The sequence below is a fragment of the Equus przewalskii genome, chromosome 15 (genome assembly GCF_037783145.1).
Source record: "Equus przewalskii isolate Varuska chromosome 15, EquPr2, whole genome shotgun sequence".
NCBI lineage: Eukaryota > Metazoa > Chordata > Mammalia > Perissodactyla > Equidae > Equus > Equus przewalskii.
The window spans coordinates 452,876-470,862 of NC_091845.1; the positions used below are offsets into that span (position 1 = coordinate 452,876).

The window sequence follows — 17,987 nt, forward strand, 5'->3', positions numbered from 1 at the left end:
GCTCTCATCTACCACAGCTGAGCCGAAAGACAACAGCCAGCTGCACGCTGAGCTGTGGCGTGGCATTAGCCCAGCGCAAAGGTGAGAACACTGGGCAGCAGGCTGGACAGATGAGAGGGCTCTGAGCACTACCAAGGAGAAACAATTTCAACACTATACACGCGGATCCTTGAATTAAGCCAAGCGAAATCTCCAGTGCATGACTATACAAAAACTTTTATTCATCTGCACTAGGAGTTGGGCCCATTGCCAGCAGGGAACCTCAATGCCCAGAAACTGACGGCCATACCAGTCCCTTTGTGGTGGACATTCACTGGGGCACAACTTCAGTCTGTGACACAGCAGAGAGTTCTGTGGGTGAGAACCGTTTATAAATACGGCCTGGGTTCCTTTGGGTGGAGAAGCACCCCTGGACAGACAGCACCTCAGAGCAAGACAGAGCGAGGGATCACAATCAAACACTGGGGTCACTCTCAGAAGCCAAAGGCCAAAATCTTAAGAAACGAAGAAACACAGAACGGGTAGAGTTTGGATAATTCCGAGTCTAAGAACCAAAGTAGCATCTGAATCAACATACACTTCAAAAGGAACAAGGCAAAAACCCATTTCTGAGTGTGTCCAGTCTGCTAACTAATTATCAAATAAATATGTGCAAGGTTATCAACTCGTCTCCTTTTGCAAGACAGACCTTACTCTATAAAAATATACACTGACATAGCATATGACATCTTCAACCTCAACAACAGAAAACATATACATGCCATTATTACAGTCCTACACATAATTTACAGTATTCAGAACATTATAAACCATTGTCAAATTACTATTAAATGTTAATACCCAAATACAGAATTTAAAAAAATATTGAAAAAGTTTTAACTCTATCATCCCCAACTATGAGCTCTAAATCCGGTTTATGCTGAGGACTTGCTAAGATGCCCCCAATGTGCCCCATGTCACCCCCCATTATTTTCCTCTCACACCAGCTGCCCGCCTGGCCTGCCGGAACATGCATTAGAATCTGGCCTCACTGTGACAAAGGGACCACTTCTGCCCCGGAGTGTGACAAAATCAACCCGACCAGGAACACCAGCCAAGGCGTGGGGAAATGGCCTGGTACACAGCTCTCAGAAGGGATACGGGTGCTTCTGTCTCTCTCAAGCCAGATGCTACAACACAGAAGCTGAAAGACCCCATTTGGTTTTACCACAGAGAAAGCTGTGTCTGACTAGGGAAACAAACTCGACCCTATTTTCCTGCACAATGTGTTTCCTTAAATGAACAAGTGCTCCATGGCTCAGATCGAATGGGACAGGGATGTCCACGCACAGCCCAGCACAGGAAAGTTGTGCATTTTGCTCTGAAGGCAAGCCTTGCCTCACCGAAGCACTCTGCTCATACATAGCAGTTTCAAATAGCACGGCCCCAAATTGGTTCCTGATAAAATGTAAGGAAAACATTTTCAATAAATGTACCCCAAAGTCTCTGAAGAACTAGGCTGCCCTTCTGAGCAGAAACCAAGGTCTCACCCAGGCCTGCAAGACCATGGACCAAAGTCTTGGGGGAACAGGGATGGGAGGCGTTGTCCTTGGTCCCCAGGCAGAGGGCAGCTGTCACTGCAGGTCCCGCAGGTTGACCGTGCTCCCTGGGCACTGCACGTCCTCAGGTCCAGCGGCCCCGCCAGCTGCAGGAAGCACCTCCTGCAAAGGCAAGCAGAGCCATGAGGAGGGGCAGCCACACAGCCGCTCACCAACCACCAGCAGACGCCCTGGAGCCACAAAGGTGCGCCTGACTTTTCTCGATTAAAATGACATGGTTTCCTCTTATTTTAAACGTAGGTTCCTCGAAGAAGATATTAATATAAACAAAAATACGGAAAAAAATAAACCCAATACTTGCATTGTAGGTTTTCTCAAAATTGAGACTGTCCTTATTTCATCTATAACCCTTTTCCCACTCAGTATGTGGGAAGCATCTTGCCCAGGTATCAGGCATCCGCCTGGCCATCGATGGCTGCCCAGGACTCAGCCCCACGGCTACACCATCACCCGCCTAATTCACCTCCTCCTGCTAGAAGGAACATCCCCACGTCATTAGATTCGAGGCTACGATGCACATCTTTGGGTTAGTTATTTGCACACTACCTGATTTCTTTAGGAACAATCTCATGAGTGCGAATGCCCGACAGAACGGAGCAGACGTTTACGGGGCTTTCTGGCCTGTTTCTGATCTGCCCTCCAATCTACCCCACTCCAGCAGTCTGGGTACGCCCCTCGCGCCACCGCTTTGTACCACCTCTTCATTCAATATCTATTTTTGATATTAACGAAATGTTCAAGAGCCTAATTTGAATGCAACAAAACTAAAATTAATACTCGTATGGATTTTAAAAATATATATTTAAGCCAAATTGTTAGAAATTTGATAAGCTACCTTATTTTATATCCAAATCTGAATTATCCATTGTCACCTATTCTCAGCCTAACCACTTACTTAAGCAAACTATTTACAGTCAGGTGTCACTTAACGACAGGCACACATTCTAGAAAACGTGGCCGTCACTGCGCAGACACCATGGAGTGCCCTCTCACAGACCTAGAGGTACAGTCATCTACACACCCAGGCTGCGTGGCACTAAATCTCACGGCACCACCGTCGTACGCGCAGTCCATCATCGACCGCGACACGGCGGTGCAGCGCACGACGGGCTGTAAGGTAACTGGTCTGGCTGGGTTCTCCCACAGGTAAAGGCTGGCCAGCCTGCTTCCCACAGGAGAAAGTGACCAGAATTTCTAAATATAAAACACTTTAAGAGTATAGTAAACTCCACCTTGTTTACAATTAGGAGCTGCAATGACTGAGTTCTCCTAGCCTTTTATTTCTTGGTCATTTACCCACCTTTTCTAGAAACAGCAAACATCCTGGCACCCAACCCAATGAGGCCCACCTCCGTGACGAGACTCGCAGAGGCAGAAGCCTCTAACAGTCTTACTAGCACACCCAGACCTGGGAGGCGTCCAGACCTGGAGGACATAGACGGGCATGTCAACGGCGAGCAGCGGGCGGAAGGTGGGCGGCTGCGGGCTGAGGGCCACCGGCAAGGCTCCTTCCCCCAAGGGGTCATCCTGGGGAGGCAACAGCACAGTTACAGTACCAAGCGCGGCAACATTCCTCACCTCGGTCTGAGAAGGGCTGTCCCTGACACGCAGTAGAACCAGCCCCACCCACTGTGCTGCAGGTCAGACAGCCCCCGAGCCAGGCAAGGCCTGAGGACCCAGCAGTACCTGGCACCCGGGGCTGGGGCCTGCAAACCCCTCCTCCCAGTCCATGTTCTCTCACTCTGACCCCAGCCTGAGCACACTGCCATCTGGCTGCTCCTCCTTCCCAGCCATCTCCTGGCACCCCCGCACTCACCCACCTCCAGTCCAAGCACCACTGCCCTGCTCTGGACTGTGCCTGAACTCTGGCGGGGGCTCCCGGAGCCTTCCCCAGGCCCTCGCTGCTCTCCAGCGACCTGCGCACACCACAAGAAGCTCACCTCGGCCCTGGCCCCAGCCCACGACAGAGCCGGAAGGGACCAGAGAGATGGCGGGTCTCCCCGAGGGGGCTGTTCCCAGGCCCCTAACTGTCCAGTTAAGAAAAGGGACACTGTTTAACCCTTCGCCTTCCATCTGCGGCCAGCCCCCACCACCGAACTCCTGGTGCTACCACCACCATCAGCATCTCTCATTCCTCCCACAGCCTCAAGAACCTTCTGTGTCAAGCACCAAGCACTCCCATTTTACAGATGATACAACCAAAGCCCAGACTGCTTAACTAACTTGCTCAAGACTACACTAGCTGGTAAGGAGAAAGGAAAGACTTAAAACCCAGATTTTCTGCCTCAAAGCTTACAGCTTTAATTGGGTGTTTCTTAAAAAAATAACTGCTACTCCCTTTCCAACTAGCTCCTTTTCTGCCAATGGTACCAGCTTTCCTGCCGTCTCCATTTCAAAACCCTCTGGTCCTGCCTTTCCCACTTCTGACCTGCCAGTTGTGACCACATCCAGAAAGGCTGGGATGGGTCCCCCCTAACCTTGCCCACCCCTACCTTGGGAGAATCCTTTATCTCTTTATTTCTCCAACCCCCTGGCCCCAAACCTGGAAAGAAGGAACATGTTTCCTACTCATCTATGCAGACAAACCTTCCCGAGTTCTGCCCCAACCAAATCCTCACACCCGCTTCTGGTTTTCTACCAGAGTGAGGCCACTCACTGAGCCCGGCTTCCAGGCCCTCCACCTATGCCGCCCCCCCCACCTCTCTTTTTCCTATCTGAACCCTACAGACTCTCCACAGCCTCTCCCAGGATCCCAGACCCCACGGATGTGGTCACCCTGCTCTTCTCACTCAGCTCGCCACTTCAAAGTCCTACGCTGTCTCTGTGCCTCCCTGGCCGCGTGGTCCTCTGAGGCCCAGAAGATGCTCAGTGAAGAAACAGCATGTGATTGGACCAGGGCGGGGTTCACATCCTCAGCTTTTAAACCTCTTCTCTCCCAAAACCCGCCCAAATTATGGTACTTCCCTATTCTGGCCCTTCAAAGATGAGACTGGAAGTGAAGGTGTCCAGAACTGTGGAGGTGAGCGTGTCCAGTGAGCACCCATGGAGTGGATGCCAGCTGCTGGGCCCCAGGCAGTCAAGAGGTGGCTGGCACTGCCCTTAAGGGGGTCGGTTTGGTAGGGAAGAAAACAGGAATAAGAAGCTAGCATGTTTAACCTATATAGGCTATATCCTCTGGCGTGCGATGACCAGTCCCCAGAGATGGGGGTGACCAAGCCACTGAGGAAGCCCCTTCACCCCAGGCCTGAAAAGAGAAGCAGGGGCTGGGGATGGGCAGCACCAGGAGGAGTGAGGCACCGACGGTGCCCATGTGGCCAGAAACAACAGTGTCCACACCTCACAGAACTCCAGGGGAGATGCCGACGACAGACCGCGTCGGGGGAGCCAGACAGAGGGTGAGCATTAGGACACACACGTGTCCATCACGATAAAGGTGAAAGCTCGACAAACGTGGTGTGACAGGGCGGGAAGGGAGAAGCTGGGATTGTGGAGAGATAGTTAAGGAGCACAACAGGCGCAGGGTGGGGTGGGGGCAGTTCACTGTGAGGACGGGGCACCCGGCAGCGGGGCAGGCTCAGGGAGATGAGCCCCGAGGCCTTGCCCACAGCCCTCGTCCGGCCTCCTCCTCTGGCTCGCTGGTTCTTACCTGCAGTAACTGGACCTGAAAGCACTGCACCCCGGCCGCTGGAGCTGGTGCTGGCAGGCCTCCACTGGGCACCACGAGGTTCCCACACAACCAACCGCTCTGGCTCGTGTGGAAGTGAGCAGGACTGAGTCTGCCACCTTTCGTCCTCCTCTGAGCAGACCCCGGGGCGCCTGAAAGGAAACACACAATGTACAGTGCACTGCTTGGGGCCTGCCCTCACTGAGGCCACACGCGGGGAGACGGCCGTCCCGCTGTCACTCTGCACAGCCTTGCAGACTGAACCTTACTCAACAGGGAGAGTCACAAGGTAGGAGGTGGAAAAAACAGGATTTTGATTGGAAAGTTTAGCCAATTTCTCATACATCTCTTTTGGACACACAGCAATCAGACTCCACTTGCCCGTCTCTTGAGGGCAGATTCTTCCTCATCCCCCAACTCCAACAGCTCCAGGCGTGCAGAAGAACCCGAAACCACTGAGCACAACGACCACGCCGAGCAGCAGGACCGCAGAAAAGGGGAGGGAGAAAGCAGGCCCGTGTCCTCGACCTTGGGCACCCCAGCACATGCTTAATAGCCGCCAAATCCTTCAGGCTGTTTCTGTCCACCTTCAATCTGTCCATCACTTCATTGGGATCATAAAAATACGCTCTTAAAAAAATTAAGTACAAGGAAGAAAGAAAAAGTCCTAAGACCCAGAAAGGGTTTCTCTGACACCCACATGGTTTGTCAGCAGCAGGAGACCCTGGAGCCAGAGACCAATGGCCTGGATTCAAATCCTGGCTCCTCCAGTGACCGTGCTCCTGGACCCTGGACAAGTAACCTGAGCCTGGCCTGTGTTCTGCCTGTAAAACGGGAGCAATAGCCCCTCCCGCAGAGACTGGGGAGGATTAAGTAAGGAGATATGTGATAAGAGTTTAGAACAGTGCCTGGCTCCCAGTGAGCCCCGGGGAAGTTTAGGTGGTGCTACTGCTGTGTCCCTGGACGCACGTATATGAATGGTTCCGTAAGACAATCTTACAAGGAACAGCACAGAATTAATCTTAATAAAAGTCTTAAATTTAATTTTGTTGAATTTAACAAAAGGAAAAGAAACAAGTGAAACTGAAGGACTTGCTAAACTTCTGGAAAATATTTGTGATAATCTCTAATTTCTAAAGTGAAACAGAAAAGATTAAAAATATGAGAGGCTGGATCCTTTGTTTAGGTTTTTGGACTAGTAAGTTTCCATTTTAAACAGGACTGGTTAACGCTGCTACCCAGGATGAGCTGTCTTTGTTCCATCAGGTTTTGCTCTAAGGTTTCAGGCCGACATGAGTCCAGGGGTCCCAGCTGCAGACTGGGAGCCCCAGGCGAGCACCACGTCTGATCCTTGCTCATCTCACTCCAGACGCCTCCACATCTCTCACAGCCCCGCACGCCCCGAGTGCTTGCATGCTGCGGACGTCGGTGGCCTTCAGCCGGGATGAACTCCTGGACACAGCTCCTGGCCCTTGGCACCTGACAGCCAGGGCTCTGGAGGCGTTTTCCTGCACACAGCCTGACGCCTTCTCCCCAGGTGCCTGAAGAATCCTTTATCTCTGAAGTGCAGTTACACCCAGGATGTTGGATGGCGAGTCTCAGGTCCGAGCAGCACAGTTCAGCCCCTTCACTGTGGGGAAGCGCAGTTCCATACATCCCTGAGTACTTCCTTTGCTGTTCCACCTGCTGGGTTCTGCACCTCAGGGAACCCAGCCACCCAAGTGCTGGATTCGCTCTGGCTGTTCTCCACACTTCTCCTCACTGCTATACAGCTTTCAAACAACACAGCAGCGCTGGGACTAGTGCAAGGAAGGAGGTGAGGGGCATACGTCACTTGCTCTTCCCTAACAGAAATGCTACCTGACTTCCCACTCTCCTTGGAGGGGTACACTATTCCACCACCTCTGGAATTCTACTTGAATGCATTCTCATGCTTTGAAGTCATTTATCACCCTAGGGTATTTCCCTGAAATAAAAATATATACATAAATTGAAGTTTTAGTATTATTTTTATTTATTTAAACATACTTTCTAGGAGTTAAAATTTCTCATCTGAACAACTGAGTTACCACTACAATTATTAGCAATGCAAACCCAATCAAAACGAGAGAACAGAAACTTTGACGGCTGATTATGAAAATGCATCTCAAGAAGAGTGTTCCGGCCACTTGTTTCCCAGGCAGCTCTTCTGTCTGTGTGTATCACTCACTGCTGGACTCAGACATAGTCAGCATACATTTCTGCCAATTAAAAAAGATCTATTTTTTTGGCACACCAGCCCCACGGCCAACTGGTTAAGTTCTGTGTGCTCCACTCCAGCCGCCCAGGTTCATGGGCTCGGATCTATTCCACTCATCAGCCATGCTGTGGTGGTGTCCCACATACAAAACAGAGAAAGACTGGCATAGACGTTAGCTCAGGGAGAATCTTCCTCAAGCAAAAAAAATATATTTTTAATAAAATGGTCTTTTTATTTAAATAAAATTTCATCACAGTTTTGCAGCTGTAGGCTCCACTCCTTCAACTGAGTGGCAGCATGTGCCATGAAGCCCAAGCAGCAGTGCACGATCAGGCCTCACTGCCAGGACGGTCAGCACCACAAACTCACTTCTGATAAAAGGTCCAACTTCATTTTTTAATTCAAATAAACATCGTGAAACATATTTCAGGGAATATTATAAAAAGCAGTGTGGAATCAATTAAGGAAGCCATCAAATAATGTATCTTTTTAGGTTACATTTAAAAGCAGCCAAGATTTAAATGATGTACATCTAATATTTATTACCTGGTTTTATAATATAAAAACAAGATAAATCCGGCCATTCGTCACTATTTATTTTATAATGATTCAATGCCAACTGTGTAGGCCACACTCTAAATGATCTAAGCAGCAAGAGACTGATGGCAGCCTTGCGCTCCTCCACTGAATGTGTGGTAGCACGTGTGCCATTCAGCTACGGGGAGACTAAGTACGATCGTGCGTACAAAATCAGAAACAATTCCACTAATTTTGCTAGTCCTATTTCCTCTACACTTAATGAAAGACAAAAGCATACACTAAAAAACTAGTAACTAGAATACGATTATATTTTTGTTAATAGAATGTAGAGGCATTAATTTTATAACAGGATATAAGATCAACTATAACTAGAATATTTCATGATGTATGATGAACTAAATTGGTTTTAAGTACTGTATTAGTACACACAATATGAAAAAAAACTCACATAAGCTTCTCTTTTCAATCTGTACCTTCAATCCAGTGTCTGAAAATCCAGTGGTCCTGCAGACACCACAGTTACACTTAAAAGAACCAGAGCCGCTCACTGGAGCTGCTCCAGCATCAGAAGCTTCCTTTTCTTCCCAGCTAATAACTCGTCCTAAGGATGAAATGTCAGTAGCTGAAAAGAACTGCTCGTGCTTACACTGATCACGGCTGTTGTTTCCCTGGACTCTCTCCCTTAGAAGCAGTTCATTCTCTGACAACAGCGGACGGGTGGAAAATGTGAGGGCTTTAAAGAACAAAGGTCCACACCCCCATGGCCCCCTCTACAATATATCTCACTTCAGAACATCTCAACATTCACCCCTCAAAAAACCCTTGCCCGAGGAAGGGCAGGCTGGCTACAGTCCCTAGGGCAGCCTTGCCGCCTGTGTCCACCTCTATGAGACACATCCCGGGAACCAGCACGCTCCTCGTCTGGGGTCTGGTACTCTGAAGTCCTTGTCTCCATACAACCCTAGGGTGCTGCACCATGGTGAGAGCTGGGTTGAGGAATATGACTAATTTCCTGGAAAGCAGAAAGGTGGTTGTGAAACGACAGGTGGTCAGGAGAACATGCAATACTCCTGGACTCAAACACACATTCTCGGGCAATTCAATTTTAGGAAAATTACGTAGGATGATCTGAAAGCCGATTCCTTTAACTCTACCCACGCCTGCCTCCCCGGTGAAGGTCTCCTACACCCAAAGTCCTGGAACTCAGGTTGGACACTGCCCGGCGGCACGGTGAGAAGCTGTGAGTGAAGAAGGCAGGGCAGGGAGAGGGGAACTGGAGCCCTCGCGCCTTCTGGGCTCCTTGCTCAACAGAAAAAACACATTTACCTGTTAGAGCCCTCGGGCAGGCTGTCCTGTTAAACGACCCCAATGACACACCTTGCCCTCTGGCAATGTGTCAGAACATTTAAGATGGCCGAAAGTTACCTATCCGTTCATCTTTGGATCCTTGAAGGCACTCAACAGCAAACAGAGCGTCTCCACAAGGAGCCCGGCCACAACCACGTGTCCCAAGCCTTCACGAGTGAAAGATGCCATAGCATTAAATGCAACGTGACCAATTTAACTAATAATCAACCACAAGAAAAGTGAACACTCCTTCCCCACGGTGGAAATCCACAAACCTATATAGGGCAGGGTAATCTTCATACTGAACTGAATTTTGCTTCAATATTCTCTACATTTATCCAAAATGCTGATTTGATTTGTGCTGCAGAATTTTAAGGAGTGGAGACAGGAGAGAAGCACCAATCCAATCAGCCATCAGCTGATGGCTTACCCATCAGCTTCTGGTAAGAGGACCTAAAAAGATAATCCTACTTGACCATTAAATAGCCAAGTGAGCAGGACTATGCAGTCATGGGGCCCTGCACCCCCACTGACTCACCCCTGAACTGTGGCACAGCACTCCCTCACCTCATAGAGCCATGGTGAGAATTACGTGAGGCCCACAGCAGAGCCGGCTCAGACCACGTGCTCGACACACACCGGCACTTTGCTGTGAAGACCTCTCAAAGATGCCCCTATGCTGACAGCTACAGAGTTCAGCGCCAACCCACAGACTCTCATCCTCACCCGGGAGGGATCTGCACTGAGGACGGCTCAGGCCTCAAGGGCAATGGGTGAGCCCATAGGCCTCCACGCCACTGGCTCAGATGCCTCACTTTCCCCCAGCTTTGCGCATGGGGTTGTGATAACTTCAGAGTCTTGTGGTCTTTCTCTACCAGGGTTCCTCATCTGAACCACAGAACAGAGCAAATGAAATGAGAGACTATTCTCCCAATTCTCCCAAGGACGGAGATGTGACTCATTACGCATCAAGGATGGGGGAGGGCACGGGGGCTTAATTCTTAATTCTCTCAGCTCCTGATGGGTCTCGTCCTACACAGCTACTGAGTAGACGTACTACAAAAATATATTTATTATTTATCCAAAGAACATGAAATCAACAATTTAAAGAGATTTATCCACCCCTATGTTCATCGTAGCATCATTCACAATAGCCAAGACTTGGAAGCAACTCAAGTGCCTATCGACGGATCAATAAATAAAGATGTGGGGTGTGTATATATATATGTGTGTATATATGTGTGTGTGTGTATACAGATATGTGTGTACATATATATATGCATATATGGACTACTACTCAGCCATAAAAAAGGACAAAACTGTGTCATTTTCAACAACATGGATGGACCTTGAGGGTATTATGTTAAAGCAAAATAAGCCAGACAGCGAAAGACAAACATCGTATGATTTCCCTCATGTGGAAGATAAATGAACATATAGATAAGAACTGATCAGTGGTTACCAGACGGGAAGGAGTTGGGGGAGGGTGAAAGGGATAAAGGGGCACATATGTACAGTGATGGATAAAAGCCAGAATATTGGTGGTGAACACGACGCAATCTTACAGAAACTGATGTACAATAATGTATACCTGAAATTTACACAATATTATAAGCCAATATGACCTCAATAAAGTAACTTAAAACATATACATATTTATTCACAAGGAAAAATATTCATGTTATCAATAGCAAAAAGCAGATAAAAATAAGTCTATCATTTCTTTCAAAAAAAGTATTATGTATAGTTTACACACATAGGAAAATGTTTAACATGAGAACACTAGCAGTGGTTTTCTCTGGGTGGTGGAGCTGCAGAAAAAAGTGCAGAAGAAACCCACCTTTACTTTTTCCAAAGAGTAAAACAACATTACCAGAACCATTTACTGCATGCTCATGCTTTGCTGAACGACTCCCAGCGGTTCCCACTGTCCTGCCAGCCAGCTCTCCTCCAGGGCACCACCGGGCTCTCCCCAGGGACACTCTCCCGTGGGCCTAGTCCACGAGCACAGTACTCTCCCCACCCCATGATTTCTCTTTTTCGAAGTCTGCATGGAGATTCTAAGTTATTCCTCCAGATGAGCCTGCAACTGACAGGTGTTTTTTCTTTTAAGCTACTTTGGGATTTTAAAGGAACTGCAAAGAAGATGTAAATAAACAATAAAAATTGAGTGTTTCCATCCAAGTACATGGTAGGCCTCATACAGGACCTTATCCAGGCCCCACACATTTGTCACTAGTGATCCGAGATAGTTTATTACTTTTATTGCCATAATGAGTGAGATCTATTTTTCAGTATTTTTCAGTATTTTTTTGATTATTGTAATAGAAAAGCTACTAATTTGATATATGCAAACATTTATTGTGCAATTAACCACCTATTTATCCCTCGTATTTCTAATTATTTGAGTCAATTCCCTTAGGTTTTCTAGGTCTGATAATCATCAGTGATGAGCAGTCGTCTCTTCTTCCTTCCTATTTGATCACCTAGTTTTCTCTAAACCTACCATGAAAGTGTCCAACATCACCGCATTGTTGGTTTAGTTGCCTTTTCTCCTGACTCTACAGGGAACACATCTCCCTACTGAAAATGAAGGCGCTTGACTGTTAGTCTGACTTGCTATTATTAGGGAAATCTTTTTGGTTCCTAGTTGATTAAGGTTTGTGATTTTTGAAAATCAGTAATGATGAATTTGCTTTGTTTGGCATCAGTGAAGATAACAGGTTCTCCTCTGGTCTTCTGATGTGGCAAATCAAGCCCACAGCTGCATAAACCCGACCCTCCAAACCCTGGACAAGCCCTCGCCAGCCGGAGCCCACGCGTTGGTATTTTACTTGGGATTTCCACGTCGCCTTCACTTGCTGACGGTGACACGGTTTTCTTGTGTGTGCCAGCAGGCTCAGGGGAGCCTCTGGAGCCAGGCTGCCCTGGGTTCAACTCCTGGTCCGGTCACGCACTAGCTAGATAGCCCCATCAAGTTCATCTCTTTGTGCCTCTCTTGGGTATCGGCTCCTACACCTTGTCAGATTGCTGTGAGGACTCCAGGAAGTAACAGACGGAGCTCAGAACAACCACGGGACACGGCAGCTGCCGTGAGCTGCTGTGCCTTTGTCAGGGTTAGCACTGGGTGTGCTGACTGAACAGCTCTTATCTGAAACATGTCCAGTTATCTGCTCATGCCTTATGGTCCTTTCACCAGGTCAGTACCACATCTTCCCTGCGCTGGATGCTGTGCTGTGATGGTGACCCTCACCAGGGAGCTGACGATGGCTGGCTGTGCTCTAAGTACAGGGACGTACATTTTTCAGGGACACACAGACAAACCTATAATCCATATGCAATGATGAGGGAGTACAGTGTACCCTGGGAACACTAAGGGGGCCACTGCCAAGAGGCCCGGAGCAGGGTTTGGGGACAGAGAAGTGGCCATAATGCAGTCACTGCCCTTGAGAGCTGTTTACAGTTGGGCGATCAGTCAGGGTCCCACTGGGACCCCAGGAACACTCTCAGAATTACACCCAGAGGGACTCCATGCAGACAAAGGAGCAAACACCCTGGTCAGCACAGCAGGAAAGAGCCCAGAAGAGGGACAATGCCCAAGAGCCGGAACTATGTCAGGGCCACCCAGCAAGAACTTGGACGACAGGAGAGACACAGCCATCATCAAACTCCTACCAAGGATGAGTGCAAGCGAGGTCTTGATTCCCCCTTCCTCCCTCTGCCTAACCTCCTGCCAACGCTCCCACTGGCCAACCCTGGCTGGGGGCCTGAGAAGGACGGTCTCCAAGGATATGAAAGTCAAACTGGCACAGCTGGAAAGGGCAATCCACATGGAAAGGCTGAACAGCAGAGAAACGGGTAGGTGTGGGATACGGGACACCCCTGGGCACCGTCCAGAGCTCAGGACCACCAGAGCATGTGTCGGGCAGAGGACAGCGGGCCTGGGCTCTGGGGGCAGTGAGCTCGGGCCAACATGGAGGGTGACTGTCCTAGGGCACAGTTCCTACTTTTGTCAACTGAACTCCAAGGGTCAGGGGCCTGAAACCACATACACACAAAGCTCTGCTATTGCTTTCCTTATTTTGCTCCAACAAAATACTACATGAAGGTACAGAAGTAGATGCTGTGACAAGCAAAACATACATTTAATTAAACCCGTCACTGAGTCTTTTAGCCGGCACTGGGCTACGTGTTTTACAGGAATCCTTGCATGTAATCCTCACAGCCACCTAGACGGGCATTTCCCACACTGTCCCCTCTTACAGAAGAGGACGTGGCAGCCAGATGTCAAATGTTTGCCCAAGGCCACCGCAACCAGAGGAGACCTCAGCCCCCAGAGTTCCTAACTGTGGAATCGGTGCCTTGAATCCCCAGACAGTGCCTCTCAGCACTGTCACCACGAGGTGCCGCACGAGACCAGCACGACGGCACAGCTCTCCTTTGTGTGGCGAAGCCAACCCTATCTTTTATGTTAAACAGAGGCCTCCTCCTTGCAAGGGTTAGGGACCTGCCCAGAGAGACTTTCACCCAGGCTGCCAGAGTCAGACTTCCAAGGTCAGTCACCCAACAGCGAGGGGGCAGGACCGGACAGGAACACAGAACAAGCTGGACCTACAGGGAGAACAGGTGTCTGCCAAGGAGACAGAAACGGAGCCGGAACATGCACTCCAGCAGGGAACAGTATAAGAAACCACAGGCAGGCACCAAGTTAACAGAAACAAGAGTGACTGCTGACGGTCAGTAGAGGATAGGCTGGACGACCAGGACTGAGAGAGTCCTTGTCAGCCACTCACGGCCAGGGAGAGGACGCCTCAACTCGCAGTCCACTCACAGATGGGGATCACAATTCACCACCACACAGCAAGAACTGCTCTGCCACCAAGCCCCTTCCCCTGCTTCGGGACATCTCCGGCTACGCCAGCCCTCCACCACAGATCTAGTCCAGAGACCAGAGAGGACCTCGGGCTGAGGGAGCCACGACCAAAGACAAACGTGGCCGAGCCCGCAACGTATTGCAGGGAGGGTTGCCCTCTGCACAGCTGTTCGGGGCAGCAACGCTGCGCCTAGGAGCGGCAGGCCAGCTGCACAGAGCAAGCGCCACAGGCCGCGGCAGCAGCCACCCGCAGCTAAAGCAAAGACCACCCCAGATGGCCCCACGTTCACGAGGGTCTGCTACCCGCTCTCCTCCAGCCACAGTCCAGACCCCACCCAAGCCCACCTGGGACTTCATGACACTCAAGTTCACAAACCACTGCCTTCGGGGGCGATGTCCTTAGACAGAAACAGTGTGAATGTTACTAGAACTCTCTTCTAGAAACAAGAGTTACAAGTACAACAACCCCCGGTTAGCTGACAACCCACAGGGCCTTCCCACCCTCCTTCAGCAGGGCTCCCTGCGCTCTCTCCACAGCAGCAACAGGAAGAAATGGGAGTCTTGTGACTCAGATGCCCAAAGACTTTTGTTTTAATGTAAAAAAAAAATTATAAAAATTACATCACTGGCTTAAGTTTAGGGCTTAATTGAGCCCAATGATTCATTCAGACATTCCAGCGGTGTGCAGACGGAACCAGCGGCACTAGCCCAGCAGTCTCCCCGTGCCCTGTGCCCGCATGTCCACCTTCTAGTGCTGGACAACCTGGCTGTGCTGGGGTCCCAGTGGCCCCTACCCCACACTGCCAGGCCCTTCCCCGTGCCCTCCTGCTCTCGTCCGCCTTCTGGCAAGGGAAATCGATTCTAGACCACACGTCTGTGTAAGTGACACCTAGGAGCCATCCGAAGTACCCTAGGTCCAACTCAAGAAACCTCCTCCTGTGTGCTCCACCCCAGGGGGAATAACAAAAAACCCATAATCACAACACTCAAAAAACCCACTACCCATGCAGTGATGTATGTTCTACCATTTTTTTTAATTCATGAACTTTCTGGGGTTTTTTTGGTGAGGGCTGATGAGTGGTGTGCAGGTCCACACCCAGGATCCAAACCAGAGAACCCCGGGATGCCAAAGTGGAGCACAGGAACTAACCACTTGGCCACGGGGCCAGCCTCTGTTCTACCATTTTTGTTTCTATGCAAATACACACAAAGATACGTCTATACACACCCAGCTTGTCTTACAAACATGGACTGACCAAAAATATGCACCAAGTATACAGCTTTATTGGTGGACACTTGAGTTATAAATATTTAAGAACACACCCTTCTGCACTGAGCAGCAGCTGGCACACAGTACCTTCACACAGATCCCTGGATATTTCCTTGAGACAAATTCCAAAAGTGTTATTGCAAGAGTGAACATTTGCATGTTTTTTGGCTCTTGAAAACGTTACCAAGTGGCCCTCCAGAAATGCCACGCTGCACCCCAGTGAGGCTCTCCCCAGCAAAGCCAGAGGACGCGCTCGCCCTGCGCCTGCGCAGCCTCTGCGTGTCCTCACCCGAGGGCCGGCACGCCCTGCTGACTGAGCGCGGAGGGCCCCGTCCTCGCATCTCCCACAGTGCTCTCCCACGCCCCGTACCCACTTTTACCCAGGGACATTCACCTCTCTTATCATTTCAGTTTCTGCTCATTTAGAAATCTCCAAGTGTCCACTGATCCTCGAGGCCCGAGCCTCCACTCCCCACCGGGCGTGCGCCCCCTGAGGGTGAGCCAGCTGGACAGCCGCCTCAGCTGCCTGGGGCAGAAGGGCTCTGCCTCAGCGGGGTGCTGTGAGGACCGACAGGAGCCAACATATGCGCACACGCAGGACCGATTAAGTGTTGGCTGTGATAACAGCTTTCCATGCTTTTAAAAAACCTTAAATCTCTCATCTTCATTCCTTACCCCGTACGGAATCTCAATATTTTTTCCCCAAAGGCCATCATTCATTTGCCACAACTTGGAAGAGCCACCTTGACACACACAGAGGCGCGTGGTCTCAGGCATGCCTCTCGGCGTGCGGCAGCCTGGCGTCCCGGCCTGCCAGGGGACTCGCACCGCCAGGTCTAACTGTTGTAGCCTGTGAGACGTCCCAACAAGCACAAAGCCTCTATGCTGGTTTCTCTGTTCCCTTAGCAATCCCTGCCCACAGGTTCTTGCCCAACTGCTCTGAACTCCCTGGAATTTCAAACGGAATTACACCACAACCCTGGGGGACGAGTCCGCCAGCCTGCAGTCCCGGCTCCGTCCTCACTCCACAGCCGTCGGCACATCTGGCCAGCTGTCTTCAAGACAGGCCAGGACCAACCTACTCTCCCACTGCTCAGCCACTTGTCTCCTGCTAGGGGACGGCAGGAAACCCCGACCTGCTCTCCTGAATTCCCCCCTTGCTCCTTACGGTTTATTTTCAAAGAGCAGCTGGAATGATCCTTTCAAAACGATGTCACTTTTCTAATTACACCTCTGATGTTCTCCCATCTGACTCCACGTGAAAGTCAGAGTTCTGACGACGACCTCAAGGCCCTAAACCGCTGGCCTCCCAACAGCTCTCTGAGCACTTTCCCAAAAACGCTCCCCTGGGCTGAGTCACTCTGGCAACAAAGGCCTTTCTGCTGACAGCACCTCCAGCCTCAGTTGCTCACGAGGAGTGTCCCCTCACCCAGTTCTGCCTACGCAGCTCCCTGGCTCCCTTCCTCACCCCTTCAAGGATTGCCTTCTCCATGAGGCCTCCGTCCACCCTACTGAAGACCACAAACTGCAGCCTCCATCCTCGCAGTGCCCACATTCACCACGTGATCCACTGTCTTCCTGTTCGCCTGCCCCCGACAGGAATGCAGCAGTGGCATCCGTGCCCGCACGACCGTGTCCCTGCTGGCATGTCCCGTATGAAAGGGAAGGAGTCGCCCCATTGGGGAACATTCCCTCTTCTGTCTCTCAGTCAAGTTTGGTCATCTCCTCCATTTAGTTCTGCCCACCTGTGAAATTTCCTCCTGGATATTTTAAAACGTTTATTGCTATTGTGAAAGAGGTTATTTTCTCCCACCGTATTTCCTAACTTGCCACTGCTGCCACAGAGAGCACTCCCGATGGTAAACATTATTCTATAACTGGCCACTTAAATATCTTCTAAGTTCTAATTATTGCTCAGTTGATTCTTTCAGGTTTTCCAACATTCAGATCATCTCCAAGTTGTTATCTGTCTCCTCCCTATAGTTCTACCTTATTTCTTTTTCTTGGTTTATTTCAACATCAAGAGCCTCCAGAACCACCTTAAATACCAAGAACAATGGCGATAAAGTGATTCGTGTGTGTGTACAAAGCCTCTGGTAGCTCACCGTGGAGGAGGATGCCGGCTCTGGGCCTGGGCTACAGATCCTCTATGACAGTCCCATTTCCATCAGTTATGGAGATCAGGGCCAGCCCGGTGGCACAGTACTTAAGTTCACACACTCTGCTTTGCTGACCCAGGGTTTGCAGTTTCAGATCCCAGGTGCAGACCTACACCCAGCTTTTAAGCCATGCTGTGGCAGCGTCCCACATACAAAATAGAGAAGACTCGCACAGACATAGCTCAGGGACAACCTTCCTCACCAAAAAAAATATCTCCAAGTAGTAATGGAGATCAATTTGTTGTTGGTAGTGTTTTTGTTTTGTTTTGTTTTTTGAGGAAGATTAGCCCTGAGCTA

At 49.9% G+C, this 17,987-nt stretch overlaps 1 protein-coding gene and 2 long non-coding RNA genes across 7 annotated transcripts in view; 2 read left to right on the forward strand and 1 right to left on the reverse strand.

Annotated features, from left to right (window-relative positions):
• Window positions 1-196: 196 nt before the first annotated feature.
• The window catches only part of ZXDC (ZXD family zinc finger C), a 40,461-nt gene continuing 22,670 nt past the window's right edge, over window positions 197-17,987 (reverse strand). For 2 of the 5 annotated variants that reach the window (XR_011527298.1, XM_070576420.1), the window contains 3 exons: window positions 5,245-5,414; window positions 3,024-3,125; window positions 197-1,700 (listed from right to left, as the gene is read on the reverse strand). Coding sequence is in view for 4 of the 5 variants with exons in the window: in XM_070576420.1 (XP_070432521.1) it covers window positions 1,614-1,700; window positions 3,024-3,125; window positions 5,245-5,414 (359 nt within the window). In the remaining variant the exon portion in view is untranslated. Of the gene's footprint in view, window positions 1,701-2,898; window positions 3,126-5,244; window positions 5,415-7,252; window positions 9,054-17,987 lie in introns of those variants that run through there. The other 3 variants (XM_070576423.1, XM_070576421.1, XM_070576422.1) reach the window with 3 other exon arrangements.
• On the forward strand, window positions 1,644-3,069 carry LOC139076078 (uncharacterized). The gene is made up of 4 exons (XR_011527300.1): window positions 1,644-1,782; window positions 1,962-2,124; window positions 2,534-2,715; window positions 2,908-3,069. It is a non-coding gene; the product is annotated as an uncharacterized lncRNA (long non-coding RNA).
• LOC139076077 (uncharacterized) lies at window positions 3,737-5,926 on the forward strand. Its single transcript, XR_011527299.1, has 5 exons — window positions 3,737-3,843; window positions 4,326-4,681; window positions 4,763-4,993; window positions 5,206-5,551; window positions 5,626-5,926. It is a non-coding gene; the product is annotated as an uncharacterized lncRNA (long non-coding RNA).